The sequence below is a fragment of the Microcaecilia unicolor genome, chromosome 1, assembly GCF_901765095.1.
Source record: "Microcaecilia unicolor chromosome 1, aMicUni1.1, whole genome shotgun sequence".
Lineage (NCBI taxonomy): Eukaryota > Metazoa > Chordata > Amphibia > Gymnophiona > Siphonopidae > Microcaecilia > Microcaecilia unicolor.
The window spans coordinates 70,333,131-70,357,562 of record NC_044031.1 but is presented as its reverse complement, the minus strand read 5'-3'; the positions used below and the strand labels follow the sequence as shown (position 1 = coordinate 70,357,562).

The following is a 24,432-nucleotide window of genomic DNA, read 5'->3' as shown; positions in this document are numbered from 1 at the left end:
CTTTGCCTTACACTCGCCTAGTGACTCTCCCTTGTGACCTAAGCTGGTGGGGATCCCCAAGACCTGCCAGCAGACAAGGTCCTCCACTGGTGGCCTGGCAGTTGGCCCCTTTTCCATAAGCTGCTGCTATACCCCCCACCCCCCTCACCAAGCATGCTCAGTTTACACACATGCAAAAACTGACACATGCCCGGGGGGGGGGGTAGCGCAGCAGTGGCGACCCATGGAAACAGCCACCGACTGCCAGGATGCCAGTGGAGGACTTTTCCTGCTGACACAGTTTGGAGAACCCCACCAGCCACAGCAGACACTTCTGCAATTTTGGAGGGGCCTGAACCAGGGGCGTAGCCAGACAGCAAATTTTGGGTGGGCCTAGGCAAGAAGTGGGTGGGCACCAAGTGTTCTCCACCCCACCCAAAAAAAATGCTTCTCTCCACCATGGCAGTCTGCAGCAGGCAGGCGCTGAAAATTGAGAATGTGCAGGTGTCAGTATCGTGGAGAGTAGCATTTTCATTACTATAAGGGGGAAGTCTTCAGCTAGCAGAGATTGGGATTCCCACCAGCTACTGCTAAATGTATATTACTGTTGGGTGGGCCCTGGCCCACCACAGCCCACCTGTGGCTATGCCACTGGCCTGAACCCAAAGTGAGGACGCAGGCTGCCTCTCCCCTCCCCATGGCTGCACTTACGCATGTAAAACAATTTTGCAGCCTACCTATGGTAAGTACAGAAAAGAGGAGGAGTGGCCTAGTGGTTAGGGTGGTGGACTTTGGTCCTGAGGAACTGAGTTTGATTCCCGGCACAGGCAGCTCCTTGTGACTCTGGGCAAGTCACTTAACCCTCCATTGCCTGCCGCATTGAGCCTGCCATGAGTGGGAAAGCGCGGGGTACAAATGTAATAAGAGAAGTTAACACAATTGCTACATCCCCAGGAGTAGCCTAGTGGTTAGTGCAGTCGACTTTGATCCTGGGGAACTGAGTTCGATTCCTTCATCAGGAGTGACGTTAGAGGGCAGTACTAAGAATACCCGACTTAGACGCTACTCTCGAAGGTTCGCAGAAATAGTTCCTCCTGATGAAGGAATATCTGAAATGCGGTCTCACATTGAGGAACGGCAATGAATAAATCCTTGCTCATTAGCATGAGTTGTTGGTTTTGTGGCGTTCCAGTACCTGCTAAAGTGACCCGTGACTTATATGATTTGGATGGTATAATTGACAAACAATATCTGAGTCAACAAAAAACCTGAGCACAAGTGTCTTTGCAGGTTTGGACATCATTGCAGGCAAGAATTTCTCGCTGGTTGTAGCGGGTTAGAGTCCCGCTTTTGATTGAACTTTCGGACAATTATGAGACCTGCTTGGTATAGCTAACAACTGAACACGTTGTGTGGATTGACTGTGAGCCATCTTCATTGAGTTGGTATAACAAGGGTTGGATTATGGGTACTTGTGAACCCTGCAAAATTTGTGTGATTTAAAAATGTATGTGGATGTTTATGTGTTGGTATATTAAAAAGTTTGTATATTTATAATTGGAGTGCATTTGGGGTATAGTTATATATTATTGTACTCTGATATAAAACAATATTCCCCTGTATTTACATATATATATATATATATATATATAGCCATTGCTGATGGAAACTGTGGTGTCTAAAAAAAATTGACTTTTTCTGGGGGGTAGTCAATTTTGAATTTATTGTAGGATGGTATGTATTGAAAGAACTGTGAAATTGTTTGCAAGTCTCTTCTCCCTCAGTCGAAGTCATAAAAATGTCATCAGTACCAGTAGTATTTTAGGAGTTTAGTCTGGTATGTATTCAAAAATGTCTGTTCCAGTTCTGCCATGAACATATTAGCATATTGTGGTGCCATCCTGGTGTCCATCGGAGTGCACATGATTTGCAGATAGATATCATTGTTAAAGCGGAAATAGTTATGAGCGAAAATAAATTTGATTAATTTTGTAATACTTTCTAGTGAGTATTGGTGGTCCAGTGAGGATGTTTTTAGGAATTTTTCACATGCAGCTGTGCCGTTTGCATGGGGAATGTTGCTGTATAGTGATTCTACATCCATTGTGACTAGAAGAGCACTCAGTGGTAACTGCTTGATGTTTTTAGATTTGTTCGGTGTCTTGTATGAAGCTGTTTATATTGTGCACAAACGATTTAAGAATCCCCTCTGTAAGTCCAGATATTTTCTCTGTAAGTGTGCCAGTGCCAGATATGATTGGTCTGCCGGGTTTCCAGGTTTGTGGATTTTGGGTACCATGTAGAATGTACCCACAGAAGGATGGTTTGGTATGAGTTTTTTTTTAGATGTGGCTGTACTTGCTTTTGGAAGTGTTTTGATAAGATTTTTCAACTGTTTTGTACAATCCTGTGTGGGTTTCTCAGTCAGTTTCCTATAGTATGTCTGACGCCTCCTTTTTCTGCAGGTTTGATGACAATGTTTCGGTTATTTTGTAGGGTTTTTATGGCCGCTCTGTTTGCTTGTTGTTATTTGCCATGATATACCAATAAATATATATCTACTTAAAAAATGTAGTGAGGAAGCTGACCCTAGAGAGTGACACTAAGTTCACTAAGTTATAGGAAGAGTCGTAGATTTGCACATCTGCCACAGTCCCTAACCTCTTCCTATAGGAATATCTGAAACTTGGATAATTCTCTCTAGGCCTTTAGACTTTCACTTTAGTTAAAGGTACATTTCCTAGCATCCCCAGGTACCTGATGGACTCAGCCTTAGGAGACTCATTTCCTTGAATTTTTGAGTCTCCTTGGTACATATGCAAACTCAGCCTTAGGAGACTCATTTCCTTGAATTTTTGAGTCTCCTTGGTACATATGCAAACTCAGCCTTAGGAGACTCATTTCCTTGAATTTTTGAGTCTCCTTGGTACATATGCAAACTCAGCCTTAGGAGACTAATTTCCTTGAATTTTTGAGTCTCCTTGGTACATATGCAAGCTACATCTAATCTATAGGAGTAGCCTAATAGAGGAGTGGGCAAGGCTGCTTTAACCACTTATGGGGCCATGGGCAAACTTATGTGAATAGGTTACCTTTCATTTTTTTCTACATTGAAACCACCCAACTACATCCTTCCTCTCCTCCCCACCCCCAAAAAGCTTTGTTTCTCCTCAGCCCTCTCCTGGTCCAGAAGCTTCTCCACTCCCCTGCCAGTCATGCTTTTCCCAGGAAATAAAAAGTGGCATAAAGGTGTGGATCCACTGTTTTGCTTAAACTGTAGATAGCTTTGCCAGTCTTGCCCTGTAGGACATGAACTTCCTATTTCTGAGGGTTGGGACCAGTAAAGCCATCAGTGATGCAGACTAGACGGAAGCTCTGAGCCTCTTTTGCTGAGAAGTAGTGGGACCGGTGGGGGTGGGAGAGGAGACAGGGCGGGAAGGAAGCAAGGTAGCAAGCTGCTAGGTTGAAGCAGGGTGGGCTAGATAAATTTTAGCTCCATTTCTGAATCATTTCTGAGTGGAGGAGTGGCCTAGTGGTTAGGGTGGTGGACTTTGGTCCTGAGGAACTGAGTTCAATTCCCACTTCAGGCACAGGCAGCTCCTTGTGACTCTGGGCAAGTCACTTAATCCTCCATTGCCCCATGTAGACCGCATTGAGCCTGCCATGAGTGGGAAAACGTGGGGTACAAATGTAACAAAGATAAATAAACTGGCAGACAGGGTAAATAGTAGTTCTCCTTGTGATCTTGGGCAAGTCATTTAACCCTCCATTACCTCAGGTACAGACTTATTTTGCAAGCCCTCTGAGGACAGAAAAATAACTGCTGTACCTGAATGTAACTCATTTTGAGCTACAACTAAAAGAGATGTGTGCCAAACCAAAAACCCCTTCCTCTCCCCCCCCACCATAACGAACAAAACCCCAGAAGAATCTCATGACAAGTGATGATCTCCAACAGCACTGGTAGCTCTGCTAGAAGTTTATATTTCTTTGTCTTTCCTTGTACTGTAAAATCCGCTGTGTGAGCCTTTTCACAAGTCCAGCTTGCTAGTCTTTGTAATTAGCTCCCAAATATTTACTGTATGCAATAACTATGGTCTGCCAGTGCTGGGTTTTCTTAATACTTGGCTCAGGGTTTCTGGTTTGTAATTCATTTCAACATTCTGCACAAAGGGGTTTTTATTAGAGGAGGATTTAGCTTGATTATTTATCCTTCATAAGTCATATTTGTGTTGGGAGCAGCTTTCCTCTCTCCCTCCTCCCCGACATGTAGAGGTATGAAAGAATTGCAGGATCCAGTACAGGCAGCAGTCACACACCAAGCTTTCCAATTTAAGAAGATTGGACTTTTTTAGTAGATAGTGATGCAAGCTCCCCTCCTCCTCCCCACCCCCCAACACACCGGTGAGCCCATTAGTCATGAAGGCATTCTGACGTCTGTCCACTGGTTCTCTGGTAGGCAACCCTGCTGCTCTGCTCCTGTACAGACCCTGAAGCACATGAGTCAAAATAGTTGTGTGATGTCATGTCATAATGAGAATGTGCTCTGGCCAATTGGTGCCAAAGATTGTCTGGACGGGGTGGTTTCCTTTTACAGTCTTTTTAAAGAGACATCAGGCACCACTGCACATGACAATTCTCCTGAAGAACACTTGTGCCACTTTTGCCTCTGTGCATTTTTTAAAGAAAAGAAGGAGCTTATCAGTCAGTTACTGACCTTTTCTGAACAGGCGGACCTGCTGATGTAACATGATTTCAGATTCTAAAGCTTCTCTGCCTACTTAAGGGCAAGGACTGCAACAGGCTGGACTCTTTTCTTTCACTGCTTCAGACAGTACAGCTCCTTGCAGGATAGATCCCATAACGTGGAACCTAGACTACAGGCACCTTGCGCAGTCACACTTTGACTAAGATTTGTTTTGACTTTTTTTTTTACTGGATTTTATCACAGCTAAAGACATCAGTTGAAGTGTCTGTGGATCAACCCTTAACATATTTTGTTTTTCAGAGTGCAGGTTTTGTTTCAGTTCAATATTTGCAGGATTTTTACTGTCTCTTCCCTTCTCCTCCTTTTGAAGCAGACTTGTTAATCTGGTGGGTGGGACGCTTTTTCCACCCCATCTTCCCATCCCATCCGCTCCTGAAATTCCACCAGTTGGGCATGATTGACTGCTGCTGTAGCTTCGATACCCACTGCAGCCCATGAAGCGCTTTGGCAGTCTCAGAGGAAGCAAGAAACGCAAGGAGCAAGGAAGGACCACTGAGAGGCGCCAGTCAGAGCCACATGGCGCCATAGGTAGGAAAGCTCTGCCATGCACATTTGGGCATTCAAGAGCCTGGCCATGGCCAAATCTTAAAAAAAAAAAAGTCAACTTGACAAAAAAGTCAGTAATTCCATCGAACTTGCAGTACGTTCTGAAACCATTAGGCAGTTTAGCATGAAATCATTGTTTTTAAAATGTGCATAGGAAATCACGCATCCTCAGGGAACCCAAGGTATCATTGTGATTGATAAAGAGTTGCACTAGTAGCATGGTTTACGTCAGAAGAGTTTAAGAAATTTCACACACTAGGTTGTTATTATTTTCACCAAGAATCTACTTTTAAAAGATATAATGAAATTACAGGACCCACCACTAAATAAAATGAGCTGAAGATGCAGATTATAGAGGTCCTTTTAGAAGGCATGCATGGTGTTTACACAGGAATCTTGCCAATATGTGTGAAAAGCCATTTCAGAAAGCTGCTTTTTATACATGTAGATCTGTAGCATACACAATTTCCAAGTAGGTGTGTTTTGGGCGGGATGGAAAAATATAATAATAATACTAATGCATATACTGTTAAATACCAAAAGCTTAAATTGGTTTGCAGTAGAAATATAGAGGCTGACATTCAGGCCGCGGGAGTTAGACCGGCTAACTCCTGTGGTCGGCACTGAGCCCGGATAGTAAATGCCAGGCCATTTCTGGTGAACGGCATTTAATATCCAGGGGTTTTTTTTTTGTCCGGTTTAAAGATAACCGGCTAGGTTGATATTCCAACTTAGCTGGTTATGTTTAAACCGGCCAAAGATATCTCACATTTTCACGCAGGCAAATATGGCCGCTAATCTGGCTTTAAAAATTGGCAGATACTGGTTATATCGGGTGATATAACCGGTTATCTACTAGCCACTACTAGCCACTAACTGGGGATATTCAGTGGGGATAGCTAGTTATCCCCTGCTGAATATCGGTGGATAGCCGGTTAAGCGCTATTTAACCGGTCAGCAGCCATTCTGGCTGCTTAAATAGCACGGATTAACAGGCTGTCACTAACAACATAGATGTTTTTGAAACAACAGATTATGAAAGTGCACATTGTTTCATTCAAGTCTTCATTTCAACAGGAAGAGAAATCCATAAATTGGGTGAAACAGTTTCTTATGAGATGATGATAAATGAATATGAATGTATGTATGCATGCGTTTCCAAGTTTGTAATAACAGCACATTCTCACTTAAAAAGAAACTGTTTCAAGGCAGGTGTAAATGTCAGAAAACTGCTAGTTGATCAGGTCTGTCATGTATCCCTGGGCTTCACCATAGATGATTTTGTGAACCAGGGTGCAGATTTTGAAAGCAATGCGTTCTTTGATTGGGAGCCAATGTAGTTTTTCGCGGAGGGGCTTTGCGCTTTCAAAGCGCGTTTTCCCAAATATTAGTTTAGCTGCCGTGTTTTGAGTAGTCTGAAGTTTCTTTAAGGTTTGTTCTTTGCATCCCGCATAAATTCCATTGCAGTAGTCTACGTGGCTTAGTACCATTGATTGTATCAGGTTGCGAAATGTTTCCCTCGGGAAGAATTGTTCCACGCGTTTGAGTTTCCACATTGATTGGAACATTTTCTTTGTTGTGGATTTCACTTGGCTCTCTAAAGTTACGGTCTATTGTAACGCCGAGGATTTTCAGGCTGTCTGAGATAGGGAGGGTGTAATCTGAGGTGTTTATACTTGTGGGGTTGTCCACATTATGTTGGGATGAGAGGATGAGACAATGTGTTTTTTCTTTTTTGAGTTTTAGTTGAAATGTGTTTGCCCATGAGTCCATGATGTTCAAGCTAATAAAACCTTTGATTATAACGCAACAAAATTACTAGCAAAAAAAATTACATACAATAAAAGACAATTTCCCTGATATTCAGCGCTATTTAGCTGGCTAGGCCCCCCTGAATATCCCCGGTTAGTATCTAGCAGATAGCCGGTTATATTGTCCGATATAACCAGCTATCCGCTGATTTTTAAAGCCGGTTTAGTGGTCATACGTGGTCGGGTGAAAACATGGGATATCTGAATATTGACTTAGCTGGTTATCTTTAAAACAGCCAAAAGAAAACTGGATATTCACTGCTGGCCACCGGAAACAGTCCGGCATTGAATATCCGGGCTCAGAGCCAACCGTGAAAGTTAGCTGGTCTAACTCCCGCGGTCTGAATATTGGCCCCAGTTCCAGCCTTCATACAAATATATCCTTATCATATCCCACTTAAACAAATGCCTAATGAAACAAAAAGGCCTTAAGCTGTGTTCTAACATAAGATGAGAATCAATTTTACACAAATCAGTAGGCAAAGCATTCCACAAAGTAGGTCCTATTTCTTGGAAAGTAGAGGATCAAAGACCAAGTAAATTCACAGATCGATAATCAGGAATTTGCAATAACAATTTACTGGCAGGCTTCGATGGCCGAACAGGTTTGTACATTTTTGAAGTGGAGGACATAATAGATGGTGCTTCATTTTAAATCTTAAAAACCAAAGTTAAAATCTTAAAAGAAATCCTTTTCTCAATAGACAACCAATAACACAGGAATAATATGCTCTGATAACAGAATTTTTGTGATCAAACGAGCTGCAGAGTTCTGTGACACCTGTAAAGACTTCAGAATATAAACTGGAAGGACCAACCAATAGAGTATTACAGTAATCAAAATGTGCTAGCACATAACTGTGCAACATAGTTCAATTATTTGATGTAGAAAGCAAGTCCCTCATTCTCCTCAATAAATGTAGCTTAAAAAAAACAGTTTTTATAACTTGCTTGATATGACTTCATAGAAAGCAACGAAGAATCCAAAAGAACTCCCAGATAACGTATTTCGGACAAAATAGGTACCTTAATCACAAATAAAACTAGAAGGACAATCAGTGCTCTTAAGTCTAGAGAGATACAAGACTTGAGTCTTACCAACATTGTTGAAATCTATTTGCAGCTAGCCAACTATTAGGATCAGAGGTTTTGACAGATGTTTCAATGCTTCATAAATAGTATTATTGATTGGAAAAAAAATTGCAAATCATCTGCATAGATTTTGTATTGCCGCTCCAAACATTTCAAAATAACTTACAAATTGATGTCATATATAAATTGAAAAGAACAGCAAATAACGCTGATCCCTATGGCACTCCAGCAGTTATCGGAATCCAAGAAGAAACACTATCAGTCACTGAAATGCTTTGATGTTCCCATGCATATCTCCTAGTCTCTCACCTATCCACCCCCACCCTGTTAGTCTGTCACTGAAATGCTTTGATGTTTCACTTATATATACTGTCATCTACCAACACTTGCTTATTTCCGATCTGACGAAGAAGGGCAACCTTCGAAAGCTAATCAAGAAATATATTAACTTATGTCCAATAAAAAAGGTATCTTATTTTCTTTTCCATGTTTTATTTTGTTTTATTTCTATTGATTACCTTTAAAAGTGGACTAACACGGCTACCACACCTCTCTACTCAAGGCTTATTTTCGAAAGAGAAGGGCACCCATCTTCCAACACAAATCGGGAAATGGGCGTCCTTCTCTCAGGGTAGCCCAAATCGGCATAATCGAAAGCCGATTTTGGGCGTCCTCAACTGCTTTCCGTCATGGGGATGACCAAAATTCACAGGGGCGTGTCGGCACCGTACCGAAGGCGGGACTGGGGCGTGATTAAGAGATGGGTGTCCTCGGCCGATAATGGAAAAAAGAAGGGCATCCCTGACGAGCACTTGGCCGACTTTACTTGGTCCATTTTTTTGTGCGACCATGTCTCAAAAAGGTGCCTGAACTGACCAGATGACCACCGGAAGGAATCGGGGATGACCTCCCCTTACTCCTCCAGTGGTCACAAACCCCCTCCCACCCTAAACAAACTTAATTTTTTTTTTTTTGCCAGCTTCAAATGTCATACCCAGCTCCCTGACAGCAGTATGTAGGTCCGTGGAGCAGTTTTAGTGGGTGCAGTGCACTTCAGCCAGGTGGACCCAGTCCCATCCCCCTTACCTGTTACATTTGTGGTGGTAAATGTGAGCCCTCCAAAACCCACCTGAAACCCACTGTACCCACATCTAGGTGCCCCCCTTCACCCCTTAGGGCTATGGTAGTGGTGTACAGTTGTGGGGAGTGGGGTTTGGGGGGGGGGGGCTCAGTACCCAAGGTAAGGGAGCTATGCACCTGGGAGCAATTTGTGAAGTGCACTGCAGTGCCTCCTAGGGTGCCCAGTTGGTGTCGTGGCATGTGAGGGGGACCAGTGCACTACGAATTCTGGCTCCTCCCACCACCAAAGGGCTTGGATTTGGTCGTTTTTGAGATGGGTGTTCTCAGTTTCCATTATGGCCGAAAACCGGGGACGACATCTCAACATTTAGGTCGACTGTCTCTAAGGTCGATCTAAATGTTGAGATTCGGGCGTCCCCGACTGTATTATCGAAACAAAAGATGGACACCCATCTTGTTTCGATAATACAGATTTTCTCGCTCCATCGCAGGACCGTCCTGCAAGGACGCCCTCATGAAAGCTTGGGCACCCCATTCGATTATGCCCCTCCACGACAAGTCTTAACTTCTAACGTGCAATTAGTTAAGAAAGAATTAAACCACTCCAGAACTTTCCCTGACAATCCAAAACTCCACAAATGTTCAAGCAAAATTTTATGATTAACTGTATCGAATGTGATAGATATATCCAAAGTAGCTATCAACAACTGGGACCCATCATGAAAGCCCAGTTTAATAATATCACAGACAGATATCAAAAGAGTTTCTGTATTATTTTATTTATTTCAATTATATATCACACATTATCCCAATAAGATCAGGTTCAATGTGGCTAACAACTTATTGTAATTAATAGTACAAAAAGTGGTGTGGGATAGTGTACATTAAGCAGTAATAAAGTAAATGAGGATTATTAGAATATTTAATCTGGAAACGAATGCTAGATGCAAAAAGGTAACAATTCATAGTCATCCATTTATAATAACAATTAGAATGGAACTGAGAAATTGGAATAATTGTACAGTTAGGGGTTTAAATTAATTGTGATAGTCTGTGATAAACTGCTTAAGCAGAGATGCTTTAAGGTATTTCCGCAATATCAAATAATTTGGTTCCTATTTGATGAATTTCAGGAGGGAATTCCTCCATTTGGTACAGAGGTAAGGGAATCCTGACATATAGGTTGACTTGTAGGTCACATTTTTGCAACTGGGATAGTGGAGGGTTAGAACCAGGGAGAGCGTTGCGAAGGGGGAGATCAATTAAAGGTTGCATATAATCAGGGGTTAAGCCATATAGAGTTTTGAAAACAAATGTACATAGTTTGAATGTTATTCTGGTTTTGATTGGGAGCCAGTGTAACTTTGTAAGCAAAGGGGCTGCACTTTTGAATCTCGTAGCCTTGTAGACTAATCTGGTTGCTGTATTTTGAGCTGTCTGCAGTTGTTTCAAAGGTTCCTTACAGCCAGCATAGTTGGTATTGTAATAATTGAAGTGTGATAATACTAATGTTTGTACTAAGGTTCTAAACATATCATTAAGGAAGAGCTGCCTGATTCTTTTTAGTTTCCACATTGCTTTAAAGGTTTTTGTGATGATTGCATGGACTTGGATGTCGAATAACATGTAGGAATCAATTATTATACCATCAGGCTTATTTTCGAAAGAGAAAGGCGGCCATCTTTCGACACAAATCGGAAGATGGGCGTCCTCACAGGGCGGCCCAAATCGGCATAATCGAAAGCCGATTTTGGGCGTCCTCAGCTGCTTTCCGTCGCGGGGACACCCAAAGTTCATGTGGGTGTGTCAGAAGTATAGTGAAGGCGGGACTGGGGTGTGCTTAACACTGGGCTTCCTCGGCCGATAATGGAAAAAAGAAGGGCGTCCCTAACGAACACTTGGATGACTTTACTTGGTCCTTTTTTTCTTACGACCAAGCCACAAAAATGTGCCCTAAATGACCAGATGACTACCGGAGGGAATCGGGGATGACCTCCCCTTACTCCCCCAGTGGTCACTAACCCCCTCCCACCCTAAAAAATTTTTAAATATTTTTTCCAGCCTCTATGCCAGCCTCAAATGTCATACCCAGCTCCATGACAGCAGTATTCATGTCCACTTGTGGTGGTAAGTGTGAGCCTTCCAAACCCCACCACAAACCCACTGTACCCACATCTAGGTGTCCCCCTTCATCCCTAAGGGCTATGGTAGTGGTGTACAGTTGTTGGGAGTGGGTTTTGTGGGGGGCTCGGGGGGGCTCAGCACACAAGGTAAGGGAGCTATGCACCTGGGAGCTTTTTCTGAAGTCCACTGCAGTGCCCCCTAGGATGCCCGGTTGGTGTCCTGGCATGTGAGGGGGACCAGTGCACTAAGAATGCTAGCTCCTCCCACGACCAAATGGCTTGGATTTGATCGTTTCTGAGATGGGCGTCCTCGGTTTCCATTATCGCCGAAAATCGGGGACGACCATCTCTAAGGACGACCATCTCTAAGGATGACCATCTCTAAGGTCGACCTAAATGTTAAGATTTGGGCGTCCCCGACCGTATTATCAAAATGAATGATGGCCGCCCATCTTGTTTCGATAATACGGGTTTCCCCGCCCCTTTGCGGGGACATCCTGCAAGGACGTCCTCAGGAAAACCCCGTTCGATTATGCCCCTCCATGTATCTTTAGTTGAGACTCCAATGGATAAGTTACATTATCAATTGTGAAGTTCTGACAGTTTGTGACACAGTGAGGGTTAGATAATAACAGAAATTTTGTTTTCTCTCTATTCAATTTTAGTTTAAAGGTAGAAGCCCAATTCTCTATCAGGTCTAGACCACTTCTTCAATAGAATCTTTGAAAGATACAAAGATGGTTATGTCATCCACATAAATAAAATTATTATAACCATGGGCATCCAGCACCTTTCCTAAGGGGGATATCATAAGATGGGTGAAAGGGGGGGATCCCTGTGGGAATCTGAAGTGGAGCCTATTGGGGGAGATGGAATTAGGAGATTTAACTTGATAGGATCTAGATTTTAAAAATCATCGGACTTAATTTAGGACAGACCCTGACCCTCCTACACCTAAGTTGTCCATTAGTGCAAGTAACAAATTATGGTCTACCACATTGAATGCACTAATGCTTTGGTCGAAATCCAAATTGGTGTTTATCAAGTAAATTATGTTGCTCTTTAAAATCCTGTAAGTGCTGGAACACCATTGTCTTCAAAACCTTTGCTAGAAACGGCATAGAAGATACCGGTTGATAGTTACCTTGTACTGAAACATCTAACATAATTTTTTTTTAAGTGGAGTATTAGAAGCTCTTTTTAAACACTGTGGCATTTTTTTTTTAAAGTAGTCAGCTAAAGGGCATTAATTTTATCCACTTTATTAATAAATAATGGTAATGAGGAAAGTAGCTCGGGGGGAAATATCCTCGAGTTGACTCAGCTGTCAACGGTCCCCATTATACAAATCAGGAACCTCCACCTCGTTACTAGGCAAAATGTTAAAGAGAATTTAATATACAATTCACAGTCATTCAAGATACCAGAGAAGCAAGGAAATGAAATTTAGGGAAATTAAGAACTTGCAGTTCCTGGCTGTGAAAATACTCTCTAATAGTTCAGCTTCCCTTTGTAAAGACAGACTATCCGGAAAAAGTTCAGAGCAGGCCACAAGTGCTGGCCTTTTCCACTTAAGAAAGGATATGCTTTCTACCTACAAGCATGCCCACAAATGGTTATTCATCCAAAATGTTATTTACATTGTCAAAAAAATCCCTTCAGTCCCTTCATCTTTTCTCCCTTTTCCCTAGTACGCATGCTCAGAGAGTCCATGTTGGCAGGCACCCTGCTTTTTGTTTAATAGATTTTGTCACAGTAGCAGCAGCTATTTGCCATCTTTCCTTGAGCCTAAACAAATCACGTTCATGCCACAACCAGGTATTCACTTCTGAGAGCTCGTAGACCTGAATATATTTATTCTTCCTTGAGGCTGGTGTAAGTGTGAGCCAGAACATAGAATGGTTGTGTCAATCTCAAAACCTCTACATTTCTTCTTCGTATTGTTCTGTTTCAGGTGATAGATGTCAGGATATGTTACACTAGGAGTAGAAAAAAAGTTCTAGAACAGGGCATCATAATATTAGGCCCAAAGGGGTAGACTCGGAAGTAACGTTAGACAATATTTCATCACAGAAAGGGTAGTAGACACATGAGACAGTCTTCCAGTGAAGCTGGTAGAGGTAAAAACTGTAACAGAATAAAGGCACTTATATGCCTTTATAAAATAGAATCACTGCACATAACTCCTCTTGCACAAACTTACATCTGCTGGGAAGACGTTGTAAATGTGTGCATGTACTTTATACATGTACTAATGCATTTTATAAAATGTGCACATATATTGCACCTCAGCCCCAGCTCCACCCACACTCTTTCCATGTATATACTTTTTCACGTATATGCCCATGCCATTTATATGAACCTTCTTCCATATGTCAAACATGCTTTACATGGAGAAAAGGCTTTATAAAATTATCTCCCTTTAGGACAATTTTCAAAGAAATTTACCCCATAAACTGACCTGACTGAAAGCTGCTTTCTCCACCGTGCCCACCAAGCAGCTAAAAAGTGCATATTGATTTCACAACCCCATGTTCCTTTCATTGAACTAGGCTGGGGGGGGGGGGGGGATTACAAATTTGCAGCAAAATATGTAATTTTACCACAGCTTAGTTTACTGAGGGATTCACTAACCTACGGTCACTTTAGTACCACAAGTTAGTGACTCCCACAGTTACGAGAAACATAGAAAGCTGGGTTATTCTGCTCCACCGAAGTATTGAGTCACCAACACATAACTCGATGCTCCCAGAGAGCCTTTCTTAAAGGGGCTGGCGCAGTATAAAAAGAAGAGTGGTATAGGATCCCCTCCCCTTCCCAAGTACTCTCTCTCCAAAGGATAATCCCCTCAAAGATACATTATACCCCCACTCCTCCTGTAGACCCCTGGACGCCTACTAAAAAAACCCCAACCCTCTGTAGTCCCCCCTGGCCCCCTCAGGTCTACTGTGGTGATCTAAGGGTGCTGGAGGTGCTGCAGAGGCAATCTTCATAGCTCCGCTGCAACATGGGGATAGTCATAGTTATTGCTCAATGGGTGATATGTAATGGCAGAATTTAGGGTCCCGGATTATAGGGTTCTGGAAAAAATGGTCCAGACATCTGAAGTAATTCTTGAGCTGGCCAAAGATCCATTCTATGATGGTTCAGGTACTCTTACGCCTCTTGTTGTACTCCTCCTCCATTTCATTTTGGGGGTTGACAATCTCCCCCTGGGCATCACTTACAACCTACATGTTTATGGAGTGATATGATTTTCTATTCCTGTAGGTGTCTTTGTGTGCCTGGGGGGAGGGTGTCTGAGTATATTGTATGTGCAGTTGTTGATGCGAAGCTGTCTATGGCATAGAACTGAGCCATATTGTTCTGGAGTGGATGGGCGTTGTAGGGAAGGTAATATAGCGTGAGATCTGGCTGAGACAGGCATCGAGAAACTGGACAAGACAGTTGGCGATAACAGGCTGGGTGAGACCTGCACTGACTGGAAAGTGCCGGTGGCCAGAAAGGTGAGGGAGGCAGTGACCTTCAGATGGGCTGACACAGGATTATTCCTGCATGTCCTGGGTTGGAGGAGGGGTTGTATCTGGTCATAGAGTTGCTGTATGGCAGCCCTGTCAAAGCGGAACCTAGTAAGGTATTCCTGGTCAGTGAGATCCAGGAAGCAGGTGCAGGGCCTCCCCTCCAAACTATATACCTCCAGCAAGGCGTGAGCCACCAAAGCAATCAGCACATCCATTATTGACATGCATGTGTCCCACCACCCTAGGTGACACTGACCCCTGAAACACCACTATGCACACTTCCACCTTCTGTACCTCATAAGACCCAGCACCAGCACACAGTTGTTGTGAGACACACACCAGATGCCCAAAAGCAGATATAGGGAAGTATAATGGGAGGAGTGAGGGTTTGGTGAGGGAAGGAGGCAAGATACAGAGGAAGGGATGGGTGTGGCTGGGGGGCTAGCAGGTGAGGGCAAGGAGTTGAGGATGTGAGACACAGAGGAGGCAAGGCAGGAAATGTGCGGGTCAAGGTTCAGACTGGGACAAAAACACAAAGGTAAAGCACTCAGCAACTCTCCCCTATTTCTCACAAACGATCACTTCCCACCTCTCCAACTCAGCAAAATCACACATGAATCTAAAGACTGGTCTAATTCCGGACATTTTTCTTTCTGCTTCTGGGAAGTTGTTTTGCTATCCATTAGTGGCAAAAAAAAATGTTCATCATGTAACAGCGCCCATGAAACACCCCCTCTGGAAACATCTTCAGCAACTAGAGGATGGACTTTTTCAAAAAGATTCCGCGCTTTAGACATTTTTCTGTAAGAAATACACATATCGGCTTGTTATGCCATTGTTTGGATGTTACTCTGTTTCGAAAATGAGCCCCATAATCTCCCACTGCATTGCTGTCAGGAATCGAAACTCCCACAAAACAACAACTTCCTCCCTGGACATAATGCCATGTGCTCCTTTCTTTAAGCTTTTTCACAGGGCCTTCTGTGCCTCTATGTTTGTGTTGTTATCAGTGTGACCTCCCCTCCCCCCTGAATCTGTACTCTGATATGGTATGGAGTGGCTGCTGGAAGTTATCTGGGTATGGATGATATTCTGCACCAGTACTACTACTACTACTACTATTTAGCATTTCTATAGCGCTACAAGGCATACGCAGCGCTGCACAAACATAGAAGAAAGACAGTCCCTGCTCAGAGAGCTTACAATCTAATAGACAAAAAATAAATAAAGTAAGCAAATCAAATCAATTAATGTGAACGGGAAGAGAGGAGGGTAGGTGGAGGCGAGTGGTTACAAGTGGTTACGAGTCAAAAGCAATGTTAAAGAGGTGGGCTTTCAGTCTAGATTTAAAGGTGGCCAAGGAAGGGGCAAGACGTAGGGGCTCAGGAAGTTTATTCCAGGCGTAGGGTGCAGCGAGAAAGAAGGCGCGAAGTCTGGAGTTGGCAGTAGTGGAGAAGGAAACAGATAAGAAGGATTTATTCATGGAGCGGAGTGCACGGGAAGGGGTGTAGGGAAGGACGAGTGTGGAGAGATACTGGGGAGCAGCAGAATGAGTACATTTATAGGTTAGTAGAAAGTACAAAGACAACTATCTAGGCTAGCCCTTTTGCTGTCCTAATTTACCTGGATAGTTGTCTAGGTAGAGGTGCTGAATATGTACTACCCAGATAACATCTGGCTTCACCTTAGCTCCTCCCCCAGCCCACCCCAGCACTACCCGGATAGGGCCAAGATGGTTAGAGATGATTTTCAGTGGCATTGTCCAGATAATGCCACTGAAATTTCAGAAATAATCCCAGTGAATGACACTTCTCTGTGGCTCCTATCCGGAGAAGTTCTGCTGAATATTGGAGCCTGAACTTTTCTTCTGTATTTATTTTTTTTTACTTTTTGTTTGCACTGCAAAACATACAGTTGGCATGTCAAAAATGATGTACTGATGCAGGATTCTGACAGAATGTGCCCTTGCAGAATGCAAACAATATTTTTTATTTCCCCCTCTCTCCCAATTATCAGAATTCTAAGGAAGCACAGCATATCTGGGTTTAAAACAAAGGTTTGGGCAAGTTCCTGGAGGAAAAGTCCATAGTCTGTTGGGCAGATAGACATGGGGAAGCCACTGCTTGCCCTGGGATTGGTAATATAGAATGTTGCTACTAATTGGGTTTCTGCCAGGTACTTTTGACCTGGTTTGACCACTGTTGGAAGCAGGATACTGGGCTAGTTGGACCATTGGTCTGACCCAGTATGGCTATTCTTGTGTTCACATGTAGTGTGCCTCTTTGTTTTAAAGCAAACAAAAATTATGTAGGAAGTGGTTCCAATCAGAAGAAATGATCCCTCTAGTCAACCTCCACACCCCAATCAACGCACTTATCACTCCTTTCTCTCTCCACTGACTTAAAGGTGACAACTGGGAGAGGATGCAATCAGCACCCTTTGGGTGAGGATAAGGAGTAAATTTTGAAGTACTGGGGTGGGTACCAATCAGTGAGAAAAGGTGTTTTATTTTAATTTATTATCTAGTAGCAATATATATATTTATTTTGAATTTTTTTGTACTAGGTTTTACTGATTAGGTTTTGCTTTAGATGTGCAATGATTCTTATTGTTATGTAATGATGTTATGCTGCAATACATACTGTAAACAGCTTTAGCACAATGCTGTGGAAGGCAGTACATAAGGTCAATAATTCAAATCAATTGTAAGGAGAGGGAAAGGTTGCTCCAGATAGGAAGGGCAGAGGAGGGAAAAGGCTGTACTGACAGAAGTGGAATCAATATTCCTGCCAGAATTCTGCACAAAAAAAAATAAATCAAAATTCTGTGCAAAAATATTGTAAATTCTGCAAGTTTGTCAAAATGTAACCAATATTACAGCCCCCTGTACACAGATACCATCAATATTTTTCCCAGCCCCCTCCCAGTACCCATAGCATCCATATATTTTCTAGCCCCATCCCTGCACCCACACATAGCATCCACTTTTACAGCCCCCTCCCACCCGCACACACATAGCATCCACCTTTTTTTACATCCCTGCATCCCACCCACCCACACTTACACCCACAGCATCCATTTTTTTTAGCTCCCTCCCTGCCTGCATCCACAGGCCAGCAATATCAATATTTTTTTTCAGCCCGCCCCTGGACCTAGTCATGAGGTAGGGTCTGCATGGGAGTTCCTCTTTGTGGCAGAAAAGAACCCCACTCTTTCCTGCCCAGCCTGCTGCTCCGCCAAAGCTTCCTGCAGCAGTCTCACGAGATTACTGCATGAAGTCTTGGTGGCCATTTTGAAAAAGCAGCGGCATGAGCCAGGGAGTGGCAGCAGCAGCAGGCAGGAAAAAGTATGGCTGTTTCCTGCCCCTGAAGAGGCCACTAGAACACCAGGTAGGCCTGGGAGGGCGGCGGGGGAGTCAGCCAGCCTGCGTGCCCTTGCCGCTAGCTGGGGAGGGCCTGCCGAAGCTCAGGGTTGGCAGGGAGGCCAGCTGTCCAGCCTCAGAATGCAGATTCTATGCAGACATGCGGAATTCTGCGCACCACAGTCACGCAGAATTCTGGCAGGAGTAAATTAGTGAGCTGATGAGAGAGGAAGTCAGGGTGACAGTGGATGGGCAGAATGAATTGCTGAATCCACTGAGATATGGACCGTAGAACAAACCTGGAGGGGGTTTTCATAACTATAAGGTTACTTTCCTGTAAGGTATCAGGTAGCAGCGTGTTGGATATCAAACTGCCAGTTCCAAGAAGGAGATTTCAGGCCAGTCCTGGATTTCTGACAACCCTGTCCTGATGCATTGTGTAACCTGCAGCACTGATATTAATGGGCCTGAACAGGGGCCATAAATAGAATACTGTTTTGAGCTATAAATGCAAAAGTAGGACTTCCAAAAAGTCTCTCTCCTGGAACTGGGTAACTTGGCAGCTCTGAGATATAGCACAACTTGGCACAGTGGAAAGTCACAGTAGCCAAGGTGGAAGGAATCAGAGGCAGAAGCACTGATATTCTGGTATGCGGGGAACGCTATGGAAGTGTTAAGAGGCCATTTGTAGATATGTGAAATGAGTGACACTTCAGGAACTGGGTACTTGTAGGTTATAGACCGAAAAGGCAAGTGGTATTTTTTTATTGCTATAATTAGCAGCAGCAGAGTGAGAGTTGTGGCAGTGCTAATGACAGTAAGGTCATGGCCAAGGAGGACAGATGGTGCCACTGTTAAAGAAGGGTTTTTTTTAATGTAAAGAGCAGTGCTTCTGTCGGGCTAATGTTGTGGTGTTTATGGCTTTTCTTATTCAATTTTATGGTAGTAATCTACGCTGTTATTTTCGGATTCAAGAACCTATGTGAGCGTTTATTGGCATCATATTTCTATATGTTTTGCTATTTTTATACTGCTCACTTTAATTTATTTATGAGTCAGTATTCAGTGTGGTTTAAGCAGACAGGGCTGTGGAATCGGTAAACCAAATCTTCGACTCCGATTCCAACTCCTACTGATATTAGGCTTTAAATTTTTTGTGCAGGGTCTGATGTACTGGTAAATATATGTACCAGTACTTTAGATCCAGGACAAAATAAATACATACATTTATTTTAAGCATGAAATGATAAATTTAACATATATTATAATGTACTGAAAGAACTCCAACATGAAATTGTTGGTCTTTTGTTAGTGATCTGTAACCTGTCTTTAAAATCGTCCGTGATAATGCCAATTCTTAGAAAGGGTTCTGGGGTGATTCGGGAAATTACAGACTAGTAAGCTTGACTTCAGTGCTGGGCAAAATATTGGAAACTATTATAAAGAATAAAATTATGGAACACATATGCAAACATGTTTTAATGGGACAGCCAAGAGAAGTCTTGCCTCACCAATTTGCTTCATTTCAAGAGGTGTGGTACCCAAGTTAGTCCACATTTAAAGGCAATAAATAGAAATAAATCAAAACAGAGAAAAAATAAGATGATACCTTTTTCATTGGACTAACTTAATGCATTTCTGATTAGCTTTTGAAGGTAACCCTTCTTCTTCAGATCGGAAATAAACAAATGTTGACAAATTAAGTGAAACACGAAAGCATTGCAATGGCAGTCTCACAGGAAGAGGGTGGGGTGGGTTAGGTGAAAAAACAAGGAGAGCTGGGTGGTTGAGAGACAGGGAGAGATGGATGGCTAATAAGAGAGTGACAAAGCAGTAGAATTTTATGGTTTATAGTGGAATAGAAAACCCAGATCTTTGTTAAGTCTTGTCTGGTAGGTGACAAAATATTTCATCATTTTGACTTCAAAGGTCAAAGTGCTTATTTCTGATCTGAAGAAGAAGGGTTACCTTCGAAAGCTAATAGAAAAATGTATTAAGTTGTCCAATAAAAAAAGGTATCATCTTATTTTCTTTTCTCTGTTTTGATTTATTTCTATTTATTACCTTCATTCTTTGAAGGCATGAATAACATGTGGATAAAGGTGAGCTGGTTGATGTAGTATATCTAGATTTTCAGAAAGCTTTGGACAAAGTTCCTCATGAGAGACTCCTGAGAAAATTAAAAAGTCACGGGATAGGAGGCAATGTCCTTCTGTGGATTAGGAATTGGTTATTGGACAGAAAACAGAGGATTATCTCAGCTGAATAGTAGCACTTGCAAATAGCAGCTAACTGGCTATGTCACGTGATATAGCTGGGTATCTGCGAATGTTCAAGCGCTGGCCGGCTAAGCTTAGTGAGCAAATTGGACTGCGTAAATAGCAGTCCTATCTGTGCCTGCTATTAACATAACCGGCCAGCACTGAATATTCACATAGCCAGATAAGTTACAGCCGGCTAAAGAAAACCCTGGTCACTAGAAGCGGCCCGGCATTGAATATTCAGGGTCAGCACCTGCCACCGGCTGAATATTGGGGGGATCGCGCCTAACTGCAAAGGAGGCATTAACATGGGAAAAGCATGGGTGAGTTGGGGTGTGCCAGGCATTTACATGCTAAGTTTATAGAATAATACTGTCAGATACGAGACCAACTGACAGTATTTAGGTGCATCACCTTTTATGGATCATATAACTTTAAGTGCAGGGTTATAAACATACAACTAAGAATACCCAGCATCAGTTTTGTTCTCAAACTGACATCTGTATTATATTAAGATTATAACGAGGTGTATTTTCAAAGCACTTAGACTTACAAAGTTCCATAGTAACCTATGGAACTCCATAAGTCTAATTGCTTTGAAAATGAGCCCCAATGTCAACCTCACTCAGATTTTGTAATGACAAAATACCTCTGTAATTGATTTTTGGGAACTATCTGAAGTGATTTCAATGAAGCAAGCAAACCTACAGCTTTCTGCCAATTTTGGATGTCCTTAGCTGCCCATTGCAGAAACGGCAACATTTGGACGTCCTCAACTGCCCCGTCGCTATACCTATCACACCCCCTTGAAATTTGGCCATCCCTACAACAGGGCAGTTGAGGAGGTCCATCTTCCGATTTAAAGATGGGCGTCCTTCTCTTTTCATTGGTCTCCAGCCCAGACCTGTCAAACAAGTGTGCTGAGTGCATGCTCAGGCACAATTCTCCTGCACTTCTACCCCATAATCAGAGATAATTGCGCTGCTTAAATTTGCATGCATTTTCTCTGATCATAGGTGTAATGGCGCCCCGCGCTGTTCCAATGCTAATTTAGAGCGCTGTTTGGAACAGTGCGGGGCTTTTGATCATCTGCCTGTGAATCTGTTAGATTTCTTAAAACTAAAGTCAACCATCAGCCCCTGCATTAAGTTTCCAAAGAAATTCACATAGAAGTGCTAAGTACAATCATTTGTTTTCATTTGTTGGAAGCCTTTGATCTTTGACTCTCTTTGCTTGTGAAATAAGCAGGATTTATAACTGAAAAAACCTCCAGAGATCTGCATCAATTGGAACAAAGGACACCAGGATCAGAAACTGCTAACTAAAACCACCACTACAACTTTTGAGTTAATGTTCATATCTATAACTTATACTACCTCTAAAGCTCTGTTATCTTGCTGAAGCTTCTTCAGCATTAAAACTTCCAAATAATTTCACAGGAGTGAAACACATCCATCTGATGCATGTCTTTGATGAACAGAAGTGCCTGTTAAATATTAGATACTGGACTTTAAAAACCAAATTACCAAGCATTTCCCCTGGCTACATTCCAAGGTATGGTTATGGTCAATGACGCCTCTTTGTCTTACAAATTCTTGAACCTCTCAGATAATCTCCTCTTCCCCTCTCCAAGCCTGCATTTACCATCTAAGCAATTGCATAAAGTTATGCAAAACAGCTGCCCTAACTTGTGCTGAGTTAATCGGGCACCAGTCTGAATTGGCCCCATGGGGGACCGCACGAGGCAGCAGACGGTGCTCGGGGAGCCCGTGCGGGTCCGGCAAACGGCACCGCTCTCACCCTCGGAGCGATTTGCATATAATGGAGACAGCGCATGAAAATTTATCTCCTGCATATTCATTGTGAGTATCCTGAAATCTTGACTGGCTAGATGTGTGTCACGTTTTCAAAAGCAGGAACTAGGTTAGTGAGCCCTTGGGCCACTGCCGAGGAGCGGCAGTGGCAGGCAAAACCACCCCACGCCAGGAACAAGACAGAACTCAGATAGGAACAGCAAGACTTCACCTACACTAGCCGCCCTTCCCCAGGAGTTGAGCCATTGGCTGCAGGCGGCCGACAGGACTTACAGGACAGGGTAGGAACTGGAAGCTGCAAGCAACCACTAAAACAGCGGAACAACACTGACAAACACGAGACAGAACTGAAAGCTTACCAAGCAGCCACTGAACAAGAACACAGACAAACAGAAACTAAACACAAAGACAGACCAGGAACAAGTCTAGGAAACAAACAATAACCCTAAGCTAAACTACACACAGACTAGCTAGCATCAGACAAGGAACTAGAATAGAACCAAGCTAGGCAGAAGTGCAACAAGCACCAACAAACCAGGGCCTTAGGCGATGCAAAGGCAAAGCAGAGAGTGTCCCAAATGGCTAATAAGCCCCAGCAGCAGCTGAGATTCAGCTGGCAGCAATCACCAGGCAGCTACGGGTGCTGTGCAGGCTCAAACAAGACAAGCAAGTCTGGCAGGCCAGAAGATCCGGACTGGACTGGGCTGAAGTCTGGAACGGGAAACAGCACACAGACAATCCAAATGCAACCACCAGGCCTGGCCACCAGGGGGCCAGATGACTGAGGAGCCTGAAACCAGGGCACGACCGGTCACAGTGTGTCCCAACAACTAGGTTGAGAAACCCTGGGCTAAAGGAAAGGAGAAATGCACAGGGGTTGCCAGTGTGGTTCACAGCTGTTCTTTGGTGCATATGTAAAGAAAGAGGTAAAAAGAGTGAACTAATTAAGGGTTGTCAGTCTAACCTACAGCTGTCCCCTGAGGCACAGTGTCCAAAAGAGAAATAGGGACTAGATCATCAGAGAGATCCTGATCCTCAAAAGAGAAAGACTTGAGTGAAGCTGCTGAGAAAATACAATCCTTAAGGGGAAAGGATCTAACTGGTGAGCGCTGATAGCTTAAAGAGACAGGAAGTAGGGCTCTCCTTGTGGGTGCTGATCAACTTGCTTGTTCAAAGAGAGAAAGAGCACTGGGTAACACAAAGTCACAAGGGAGAAATGTGTGATTTGAGCACAGGAATCTATTTGCTTGCCAAGAGAGTGAGAGGAGTAAAGAACAGGGCTTAACCCATGGCCAAAAACTAACAAAAAGGAGAGAAACTACCAACTAACTTGAAGTAGACTAAAGGTACATTACTAAGGAGTAAGGATTTTAACAGCTGTCCAGTCTGCAAAGAGGTGTGAAAGATACATGATCTAGAAGTAGCAGAGAGCACTGCTCAGAGGAGACCAAGAGCACTGAATTCTTTGAAACGTTATGGGGGTTTCTGTAAGTATTTTTCTTGACTATTTGCCTCATTGTTTTTCTAACCTTCTGTTGTATATATTGGTACACTATTGGCCAATAAGTGGGACTTTTATTATAATTAAGAACACTGTCAGTCACCTTTTTGCTTCTGACTTTACTGTTCCTATCTAATACTGACTAATAATTTTCAACAATTGACAACATACAAGTGGTCACAGTTTTTTTTTTTTTTAAAAGGTACCTAATCACACAAAAATATATCCAAACAAAGGTTCCTTATAAAAATACTAAAAAAAAATTTTTTGTGGACCATCAGAATAGCGGTTAAGCTCTATCTTGGAAGTGTAGTAAAACACTCAAGCACCACGCTTAAACTCCTCATCAATCTGTTTTATATTATCAAAAAAATTCCTTTTCTTCAGTTCATAATTCACAAATAAACTTAATAAACTTTCAATTATTCAATACAGAGTAACCAAGTACTTATCTTTTTCAAATTTTGAGCTGTTAGACTGCCAAGAGTCATCTCACTGAATCGGCATCTGCCAATAGAAGGTATATCAGCTGTTCTCATATCATAGGTTCGACATAGCTCTATGTTTCGCTATGA

At 42.9% G+C, this 24,432-nt stretch overlaps 1 protein-coding gene across 7 annotated transcripts in view; it reads left to right on the top strand.

The window, feature by feature from the left end:
- Positions 1 to 24,432, top strand: part of PRKAG2 (protein kinase AMP-activated non-catalytic subunit gamma 2) — a 635,875-nt gene that overhangs the window by 258,438 nt on the left and 353,005 nt on the right. For 2 of the 7 annotated variants that reach the window (XM_030198299.1, XM_030198273.1), the window contains exon 1: positions 4,670 to 5,275. The exons of the other annotated variants lie outside the window; for them this stretch is intronic. In XM_030198299.1, the coding sequence (XP_030054159.1) occupies positions 5,182 to 5,275 (94 nt within the window). In that variant the 5' untranslated portion in view covers positions 4,670 to 5,181. Of the gene's footprint in view, positions 1 to 4,669; positions 5,276 to 24,432 lie in introns of those variants that run through there. 7 annotated transcript variants of the gene reach the window in all.